This window comes from Zeus faber, assembly GCF_960531495.2.
Source record: "Zeus faber genome assembly, chromosome: 10".
Classification (NCBI taxonomy): Eukaryota; Metazoa; Chordata; class Actinopteri; order Zeiformes; family Zeidae; genus Zeus; species Zeus faber.
The window spans coordinates 29,751,152-29,761,635 of NC_137199.1; the positions used below are offsets into that span (position 1 = coordinate 29,751,152).

The 10,484-nt window shown below is 45.9% G+C and overlaps 1 protein-coding gene across 1 annotated transcript in view; it reads left to right on the forward strand.

Moving 5' to 3' along the window:
* The window catches only part of pdgfc (platelet derived growth factor c), a 64,044-nt gene extending 56,232 nt beyond the window's left edge, over nucleotides 1–7,812 (forward strand). Inside the window, exons 4-6 of the mRNA XM_080008280.1 lie at nucleotides 4,010–4,214; nucleotides 4,953–5,173; nucleotides 6,288–7,812. Coding sequence (XP_079864406.1) covers nucleotides 4,010–4,214; nucleotides 4,953–5,173; nucleotides 6,288–6,401 — 540 coding nt within the window. The 3' untranslated portion in view covers nucleotides 6,402–7,812. The remainder of the gene's footprint in view (nucleotides 1–4,009; nucleotides 4,215–4,952; nucleotides 5,174–6,287) is intronic.
* The last annotated feature ends 2,672 nt before the right edge of the window (nucleotides 7,813–10,484 follow it).

Sequence of the window (10,484 nt, forward strand, 5' to 3'; positions counted from 1 at the left end):
AAAACACATCCTGCCACTGTTTTTACACGGGCACATCAACAAGTGTCAAGCTCGGTTAAAATGAATAAATAAAAGGAATAAAAAATTAAAAAAAAACGTAAATCTGAAAATCCATTTAAAGTTGTAATCCATAAGAGTATTTTCAAAAAAAGTCCCATGTAGAGGAATACTTTATTTAGCTGGCACTTTATGAGAAACAGCCGTTCGGTGTTTTTGCCTCCCACCTGTTGCTCCTCTGCTTGCTGCCTTCGTTGTCGTACAGGAAGTGAACTTGATCAGGCGGTGTAGCTTGTAATGTTAAAAGGAATTCGGGGACTTAATATATAATAAGTAATAATTATGTAATGTCAGCTGAATTCTGTTTTTTTAGTTGATCTCAATGAATATTAAGGCCGGGGCGTGGTCAGGATCACAAGGTTCAGTATCGTTTTCAAAGGCATGAAACAAAAATAAAAAAACAACCCCCAAAAAAAAAAAAAACCCGTCCGTTTGCTGCCGCCGGATCCTGGCCCGGAGCCCGCTCAGCGCCGGCAAGCGCTTTGTTCCTCCGTCCTTCGTGCCGAGGCCTTCTCATCCTACACCTTCCAGTGTTATTATTCAGGATTTCGGAGCTGCTTCCGTCAGCCTCCCCGGGCTTTTCTTGGCTCCGAGAGTGGAGGATAATTGGAGGAGCGTTCACAAGCTGTTAAGGGTTTCCAGCCGCCGCCGCCACCGCCGCCGCCACCGCCGCCGGGGAAGGATCTGCACCGGAGAGAGTCACAGCTCGGGAGGCTGCAAGGCTTTGCGTTTTGTGAGCGGTGTTCTGCATCTGACACTGTCCTCTGTTCTGTTTGGGGTTTTCCGCCGGCCACGAAGGACGAGCCCAAGTCCCAAACGGCGAGCGGACTGGCAACGGACCGCAGCCTCCACGATTCTCGACGTGGTTTTTGGCATCGTCTGTGTTTTTGTGGCGGCTCCCGTTTCCGCCGCTGCGACAAAAACAAAGACATGGCTCGGGTTTTCCTCCTTGGCATCTTCTTATCGTTCTCCTGCAGCTCCGCAGGGAGGGCTCGGTCCTTTTTCAGAGTCGTGTCGGAGTTATGTTATTCAGCGTCACGGTAAAGATATCGAAATTAAACCCTATCCTGGCAATAAAAAACAAAATAATACACCCACCACCATGGATGAGCCATTAACCCTCAACCCAAGATAGATCACAGGTTTAAGAGGAAAACAAGGGGGAAGCACAGATTTAACTTCAATTTCACCAGTAACTGGAATGTTTGGGCAACAAAACAAAGAAGGTGTTTCAACATAAATTCTCTGTTTCACAGTGAAATATTACGGTTTTTAGAAAATTTCAAAGTGTGGTGCTGTGGAGGAGTAAAGAAGAAGCAACGTTTTTGAGATGAGGTACTTCCACCCATAAACTGGTTTATCAATTTGAATAAACAATCACAATCACATGGTGCTTTGGACACTTCATATTTTTGCATTGAATTGTATCTCTGTTATTATTTTGACCAGTGACGACCTGTGCAGCGTCTGGTTTCGACCAATCAACAATGTGACGGGACGGTGGCCCGACGCAGCCCCCGCACCCAGCGCAGGGTCGACGTTTTCGGCGCGTTGTCGAAACCTTAAACCAAGTCGAAATTCCTCGAATGAATAGTCGAGAGGTTTATTTGTCACAGCCCCACATGTTCCACAGCAGTCAAAACAGGTTGAAGCACACAGGACGATGGCGAACGCACCACGCCGAGGAAGCCGCGGTGTCCACCAACACCGGTGAACGCCGTCTGATTTATTTTGACTTTTTCACTCGACATAGCAACTAACCGACGTAGCAACTAATCGTCATTTTTTCTTTATCCGTCGCTCTGAAGCCCCGAACGCCATTTGAGCGTCTGTGTTTGCGACGTTCCGCCGCCGCCACAGCGCTGGCTGTTGGCTGTCACTCACACTGGGATTACCTCCGCCTTCCCACTTCAGAGAGAGGAAAGCTGACGTGTTGACGGCGTCGGACAAAAAGCCGGCTCCTCGTAAGTGAAAGGTCTTTCAGATTAGCCCCGACTGAACCTGCCACCGGAGGATCAGGACTCATGAAGCAATCTACTGCCGCCCCCCCCACCCCTTCCTTCTCCCAATGCATGCTGGGATTAACGAGTTCGCTCCCCGCCCCCAAAACAAGCCCCAAAATACAACTAGAGGAACAGGAGCGATGTCAGGAGCAACTTACCGCCTTGATAGATCATTGCGGCGGAGGCTGGTGGTGGTATTTGAGGTTCTGGCACAAAGATTTTTTAGTCAGCCGTTTACCGGTATTTGGGGTTGGTGAGATTGACAATCGCAGATGGCATCCAACCAACGGGCCCAACGGCTCCCCTTCCCCCGAAAAGCACCACCTCATTTGCAGGGGCTCTTTTGGAAACAGGGACTATCCAAGTGGAACCGATTTTCCGAACCACGTTCCATATGGGTGTGTGTGGGGACGGAGGTTTTACCTGTTTGCTCGTTAGACCAATCAGCAATCAACAGTTATACAGCCACGCTGATCCTGCCCCCAATTACCTAGACCCAGGACAGGTGTGGCTGCTTGAACCACACCAACCCCACACCACAGGGTGATATCTGTCCATGATGCCATGATGGTGGGACATTGTGACACTACAGACCGGTGCGGATAAGTAAAAGCTGCTTTCCCACCGAGGTACAGGAACTAAAGGTGTTTTCACACCGCGGGAACTTCTTCATAGTTCTAAGGGCTTTTTGGAGGAGCCCTTCCTTCTTTTGCGTCCACACTGCGGGAACTAGGAATGATCGCAGCTCTTAGAACTCCATTTTGAGGGATATTTTAGCTCCTACTGCAGGGAAGGACTAACCGGCACAAGAGGAACCTTCAGTGATGTAAGTGTGCGGTCCCTCGCCCCTGGCGCTCTGAGGAGAGTCGCATCGCTCTGGGTGGGGACCGGCCCACGTGCACTCTGCAGCGATAAAAAAAATAACCAATAGAAATAAAAAACAAAAGAAATAGTATTTTTATTGCAGATCTATTTATTTCATTTATTTTACGTTCCGATGTTAATTGAATGAATTAACGCGCGCCCCCCGTCGTCGCCAACCCGTGCGCTGTCCCGATGCGAGGCCTGGCCTAAGAAAGTGGGAACAGACTTTTAAATGAGGTCTCGTAGATCTAAAATGAGTGAAGGTTCAGCAGCCGGACTGATGATTTCTCGCCTCAAATTAGTTCAGAAACAGATTTTGGAGGTTGAGTCAGTGAAAGCTACGGAGTAAATACTCACGCTGAAACTCCGTCGGCTGACGTGGCTTCAGAGTTCCCGGGCGGCGCGAACGCAACCAGGAAAAAAGCCCTTGAAGGTATTCAGTCCCCCCCCCCCCCCTCTCAGTTCCCCCCAGGGGGTCCCCACAACTGTTTGGTCCTTTTAGTCTGAAACAGGAACCTTAGCGGCCCCTCAAAGACTCCTTGGTGGTGCACCCCACAGGGGGGATCGGGGGATCGGGGGAGGTGGGCAGCGTGCGACCGGCCCAGTTGGTGAAATCGCTGTTTTTCTGGTTCTGGCTTTTCCTTTCCACTTTCCTTCTTCAGTTCTCTCCTTCAAAGCACCGACTTCACAACTAATTTCCTTCAGCGGAAAAAGGTCTCGGCTCCACCGTGTTGGGAGCTAAGTTCCTGGTTCCTGAAGCGGTTCCTGCGTTTCCCGCACAGTGGACAAAGGATCACTTGGGCCGGAGCAACAGAGGGAGTTTTGGGGATCCCAGTCGGGATTGCGGGACTTAATGGAAACATTCCAGAAATGTTAGGAAAATGTGCTTCTGATTTTGACCATTTCAGGTCACAAACCGCTCCGACGTCAAGTGCAACAGGCATTTTCATCCCGGATCCCCATGACCCACAGGGGAAAATATTCTCATTTCCTCCTCCACTTGGAAATATCTCTCTGTTCCTGTCTGCGAGATGGAGAGGAAAACCGTTCTTTGACCCCCCCCCCCATGTCTTTTCCCTGGAAAGGTCTCGGAGCCCGAGGTTCCGGCCGAGCCCGCCCCGTACCCGCGCAGCGTGGAGGAGCTGTCGGAGACGGTGGGCGGCCTGGGGACGGTGGAGGAGGTGATGAAGTACCTGGAGCCCGAGCGCTGGCAGCTGGACATGGAGGAGCTGTACAAACCCTCCTGGCTGGTCCTGGGGAAGTCCTTCCTCCACAACAAGAAGGCCCGAGGTACGAGGGTGGAGCGACTCCACCCCTCCGGACCGGAGCGCTGTGGGGGAGAGGGGGGGGGATTTATCTGCAATTTGTGTTTGATGTGGAGGCTTTTGTCCCGAGCAACTTCATTATTTCATTGGTACAAGTGTATTTCTCAAACAAATAACACATTTTTGTACAACATATACTGTGTACTGTCGAGGAAAGTGTCATCTTACCTCGTGCTTATGGTAACATGTTTGATTATTTTTCAACAGTTCGGTTGAACTTCGGTTCCACACAGTGAGACAAATGTGTGGAACCGAAGGTGTTCATTTTTGTTTTCGTTAGGGATATAAAAGGGGTTGATCAAACTTAAAAAAATATATAAATGAGTGGAACTAAAATGGGAAATAAGATTAGAGGGTTTTTTCAGAGCCTCTCCGACAGTGTCATATTACCACAGCGCCCCTAGCTGCACCACCGGGTACTGCAACTGGAGCTTGCGACGCGTTGAGAAACACCAGGTGATACATTTTGGAGCGTGACCAATTTGCGTCGCTCGAACGAAACATCTGCTTTTGCGTTTTTTATATTTCGGTGCGCTTCCACCCTAAATTCATTCCGTATTTGGGTGCAGTTTTCAAGTGTCACCCTTCCCGTCTGGGTCGACTGGATGAATGCACACAGCGTGCCGGCCGGTTCCCCCGTTTGCCATCGCGACGCGACGAGGTGACGGGATTTTGTGTGGTGACTTCCCTCTACGTCCCGCAGGGGGCGCTGATCTGAACCAGCTGAGGGAGGAGGTGCGCCTCTACAGCTGCACGCCCCGGAACTTCTCGGTGTCGCTGCGGGAGGAGCTGAGGAGGACGGACGCCATCTTCTGGCCGAGCTGCCTCCTGGTGCAGCGCTGCGGGGGGAACTGCGCCTGCTGCGCCCACCGCTGCAGCGAGTGCCAGTGCGCCCCCGCCCGGGTCACCAGGAAGTACCACGAGGTAGACTGAAGTACTTCAGAATAAGAGTCCGCTTGGCAATGTTGTACATTGAGTCAGACCGGCTCTCTGACGGTTTCCTGCTGCTACAGCGCCCCTAGCTGCGACGCCCGGTACTGCAACAGAAATCTGTCAAGAGATCCAAGAAGAAATTACATATACAAACAATAAACAAATAAACAATAAATAAATACAAATATATAATATATAAATATATACTGAATAAATATAATTTAAGAAAAATCTAAGTTTGAGCTGTTTTCCATGAAATAATCCTATAAATAAAAACCATGATACACAGAAGTTAAAACAGTCAGGTTTGGTTATGTGTGTGTTGTTAAAAATAAGAGCAGTAAAATATTTTGAAATTGGTATTAAAATGTATATTATATTTTTAATTTTAAAGGGATTCTATCGTCACTTAATTTTCAATCAATTCCATATTCTGGTAAACGTCTACATAAAAGGGAATTTAGAGCCGTGGTTGTCAAACATTTTTTAATAGTGTAATAGTAGTGTAAGTAAGATCATTTTTCAGCTGAGAACTCCCTTCACTGGTATTGGGAGAAAAAAAAGGAAAAATTAACAAATTATACACTGTAGGTGCATATTATGTGTTTTTTTAAACATTATATATAACCAATATATTTAACACCTTTTCTTTTTTTGATTTTCAGAGTACCCCCTGCACCACCCCTACTTCTAGGGGTACAAGTACCACATTAGAAGCACTGCTTTAGAGTACCATTCATAAACATCATCCAAACTTTATCTCAATATTTAGCACTAATATAGCAGTTATACTGTACAAATATAACATTAAGCCCAATTGCCATGTTTCAGTCCATTAATTCATATTATTTTCTGCATTTCCAGTATCTCAATATTTTTCATGATTATACAGTATATATACACACATATATATATATATATATATATATATATATATATATATATATATATATATATAACTAATTATATAAATGTATAAACTACATGAGAGCAGTTTAGAGTATCATAAATGTTTCATAAATGTCATCAAAATGTATATCCTGTGTCTGTCTAATAATAAATATTATGGTCATGGTTTTTCAGCAGTGATGTATTGTCCTCTCAGGTTCTGCTGCTGAAGCACCGCAGTGGAGGTCGTGGTTTGCAGAAAACCATGACGGACGTCTCCCTGGAGCATCACGAGGAGTGCGCCTGCGTTTGCAAGGACGACTGGGACTGATCCCAAAAACCCGGGCAAGCGAGCCGTCGATCAATCACTGGCAGCGGGACCCAGAGGAGGCCGCTCAACCTTCTGAATGGACCTTCTGAACTGCTGCCCAAGGACTAGACTGTTGAAGTGAACCCATCCGCTGTATATAAAATGGGCTCCGTTCACTTACACGGAGGCGTTTGGAACCAAAACACGGTGGCCAAGTGGCAGCCATCTTGTACGGATGGGAGCCGGCTTAGCGTTTCCATGGTAACCCAGAGTGTACGCAGTCCCGTCCACTGAACTGTAAGCTGCCAACGAGAACTGCTGATCAACTCCTCCCCAGGCCTGGCCACGCCCCCAATGAAACACCATCAAATCAGCTTAAGTTTATTACAATTTTCGTCCAAGCGGCAGCCATCTTGTACGGACAGAGGGTGGGGCAGCGTTTCCATGGTAACCCGGAGTGTACACCCTTTCGCTCACTGAGTTGTAGGCCGTCTATGACCACTGTCAATCAGGTCATCCCCAGGCCTGGCCGCGCCCCCATTTAAATACCATGAAATTAACTTCCATTCAATCAATTTTTCTAATGAACTAATATTCGAAGAAGGAATATTCAAAGGAATTCGAATGAAATGACATGAAACTCTTGATTTGGAAACTGTTATTGAACGTATATTTTGAATATCACTTCAGTTCGGCCCGTCCTCCATTCACTTGCTTTGTGATGGGCGGGGTTTAAGTGTTGTTTCGGAAACAGCCACCAGGGGGCGCTGGACACATCATGGCTTTGATTTTTCGTGCCCCAAAAAAAGCAGCCGAGCAGCCGAGCAGCCTCGTCTGACGCCTTCCCCTCGGAAACAGCCTTTTCATTTCATTTTTAGGGGCTCCGTTTTCTCCAGAGTTCCCTCTCGGGGAGCCGGAGTTTCTCTCTTCGTTCGGTGTATTCCCACCCTTCCTCCTCTTCCTCCCTTTCCTCCTCTCACTCCTCTTCCTCATCTTCCTCCTCGTCCTCATCTTCCTCCTCTTCCTCCCCTTCCACCTCTTACTCCTCTTCCTCATCCTCCTACTCTTCCTCTGATCCATCTGATTCACCCTAGTCTTCATCACAGACCGAAGAGGAGTATCTTCCGCTCGTCTCTGGTTTCTTCCCAAAAACACCGGGGGTGGTGTAAACCAGACACAGTAAAGACAAACTCACTCCCCTGATGTGGCTGTAAATATTATTATTATTATTATTATTATTATTATTATTATGGATTTTTTTTTTTTATTATCTTGCTTTTTTTTACCAAAGATGAGTTGATTAGTTCAGATCTTCACACGTCTCCATGCTTCATCAGCTCATCATTTCATTCAGCACTGTGGATATCGGATATTTATTTGGGGTTTTTTTATGGAAAAAGGGGAAATTTAGTCCAAAAGTTGTTTTCTGTACAGTAGTATTTACGTGATTACATTTTTTTTCATTTTCTCTCACTACTTATGGCGTTTCATGGATTTTTTTTCTTTGTGTGTTTTTTTGTTTTTTTTTCTTGGTTTACCAAAGTTATTTAATGTTTTCTTGTCAGTTGTATGTATTTTGTTGTAATGAACAACAGAAATAAATGTTTCGGTTTCGTAATTTTGATATTTTTCGGGTTTTTGCTGAGAATGTGGGGAAATTAACTTTAATTGGTTATTATTATTATTATTATTATTATTATTAATATTATTTTATTTTATGCAATTATTTGAGTAGATTCAACTATTTTAATACAAATTATTTGGTTAGAGGTCCCAAGCATTCTACGCGGTTACATAAGGTCAACATTACATGTTCTTCTTGAGGGTTCCTCTAGAAGTTTCCACTAGAAGGTTCCTCTAGAGGGTTCCTGTAGAAGGTTCCTCTAGAGGGTTCCACTAGAAGGTTCCTCTAGAGGGTTCCTGTAGAAGGTTCCTCTAGAGGGTTCCACTAGAAGGTTCCTCTAGAGCGTTCCTGTAGAAGGTTCCTCTAGAAGGTTCCACTAGAAGGTTCCTCTAGAGGGTTCCTGTAGAAGGTTCCTCTAGAAGGTTCCACTAGAAGGTTCCTCTAGAGGGTTCCTGTAGAAGGTTCCTCTAGAAGGTTCCACTAGAAGGTTCCTCTAGAGCGTTCCTGTAGAAGGTTCCTCTTGAAGGTTCCTCTGAAAGGTTACTCTACGAGGTTCCACTTAAAGGTTCCACGAGAAGGTTCCTGGAGAAGGTTCCTCTAAAGGGATCCTGTATGAGGTTCCTCTAGAAGGTTCCACTAGAAGATCTCCGCTCCGCTGCTCCGACACGTGATTTGAGCGATCTTTTCTGTGCTTTTATTGTAGATGTAGTGGATTTACTCCGTTTCCTAATTGAATGAAACACAGCCTTGTGCGTCACGGGAGAGTTTTTCAGTCCCTCGCTTACCCCACCCCCCATAGAAGGTGGCTACACTTCCTACATGGAAGTACATCTCCATTTCAAAAATGGAAATTCAAACAACGTCCAAAAACCTTGAAGGGTCCGCGGTAACTCCCCCCCCGGCACTATCCAGATGGCATCACAACGTGTTTGAAACGGCCGCCACACACATCATATTTTAATAATTCACAGCAGTCATTTCGGGGGTCCTCCATCTTCTCTAAACTACTGTAAATTCCTCGAGGAACCGGAGAAGCTTGACGACCGAGCAGCAGCGGTGGCGGCCACATCCAGACGGCGCTCCGGGGACGCCGCTCCGGGGGCAACGCTCTGAGGACGGCGCTCCGGGGGACAACGCCCCGGGGGACGGCGCTCCGGGGGCGCCGAGCGGCCGGCGGGAGGCCGATGGACCTTGTGTTTTGATAATGACCGGGTGCCTGGTTTTCGCCTGGTTTTCTGGGAGCCCCGGCTGCGGTGCGGGGGCAGCGGTTTAATCCCGGGTCAGGAGGAAACCATTTAGAGGCGAGCGGCACATCAGAGAGGAGGCCCCCGCGTTAAAAATATAACGTTAAACGCCCCAACAGATGTCTCCCGTCTCGGGCGTAATTACTCCTCCTCCGGTTCCCTGGTTTGTCGGTGACGCTCTGTGTTGCAAACCACAGAGCGTCACCGGGATGTTTGTTTTATTAGACAGAGGGAGCAGCACGTGCGCCCCAGAGGTTAAACAGCGCGTTCAGCAAGTTAACTGAGATGGAAAGGACGGAATTTCCGTCCATTTCCGCTAAATTAACGTGCTGATAATAACACCAATGTAATCAGTTTAGTTTGGACCAAGTGTGATTGTAAGTCCACCAGAGGGATCATTTTTGGTTGAAAAAGGGACCGAAAATAAACTTTTGTCAATGAGTTGTTAGGGATTTACTTAAGAATGTACTTACTTAAATTGTTTGCGGAGGATTAAAGTGATCCTTTAATGTTTAAACGATTGGAAAGGGTCCCAAACTATTTATTTTTATTATTTTGAGAAATATTTGGGGGTTTTCATTGAGCAGTTTAGAGACCAATAATTCAAAGCCATATTTCAAGAGAAATAATGTTTGAAAATAATCGGCTTATGTCTGGTCTAAGTTGATGACGCAAAACTCAAATAAGTATAATATAATAATGTAATAATATTTACTTATGTTTGTTGTAATGATGAATAATAATATTTATTTTTTATTTTTGTTAACTTTATTAATATTAGCATAAAAAAATACAGTTGTTTTTATTATTCTTAATACTACTGTTCGGCAGCCCCTAATTGTTATTGTAAGAGGAAAATTTCCTGGAATTTTGAGGCCTAAAACTATCTTGAACACCAACTTCAGGATAACACACAAACATGGCTACATCTTGTTTGTACTGCGCTGTCACAAAGATCTCGTGGTTGAAGTTTCATCAAAATCGATCCTCATACCGAGCAGAGAAAAACCGACCAAATTTTGAGCGATTTTTAACACAGACAAGCCAGTACATCTGAAACTATCCGGATGACATACTTCGGCATAAGCTACGAACACAGTTGAGGTGTCGTTCAAACCGTTATGTCACAATGATGTCGTGGTTTAAATTTCATCTAAATGGATCCACAGACCGAGCAGATTTTAGTGAAAAACCGAACAAAATTTAACCCCAAAAAATTTAATGAGATGAGATTTA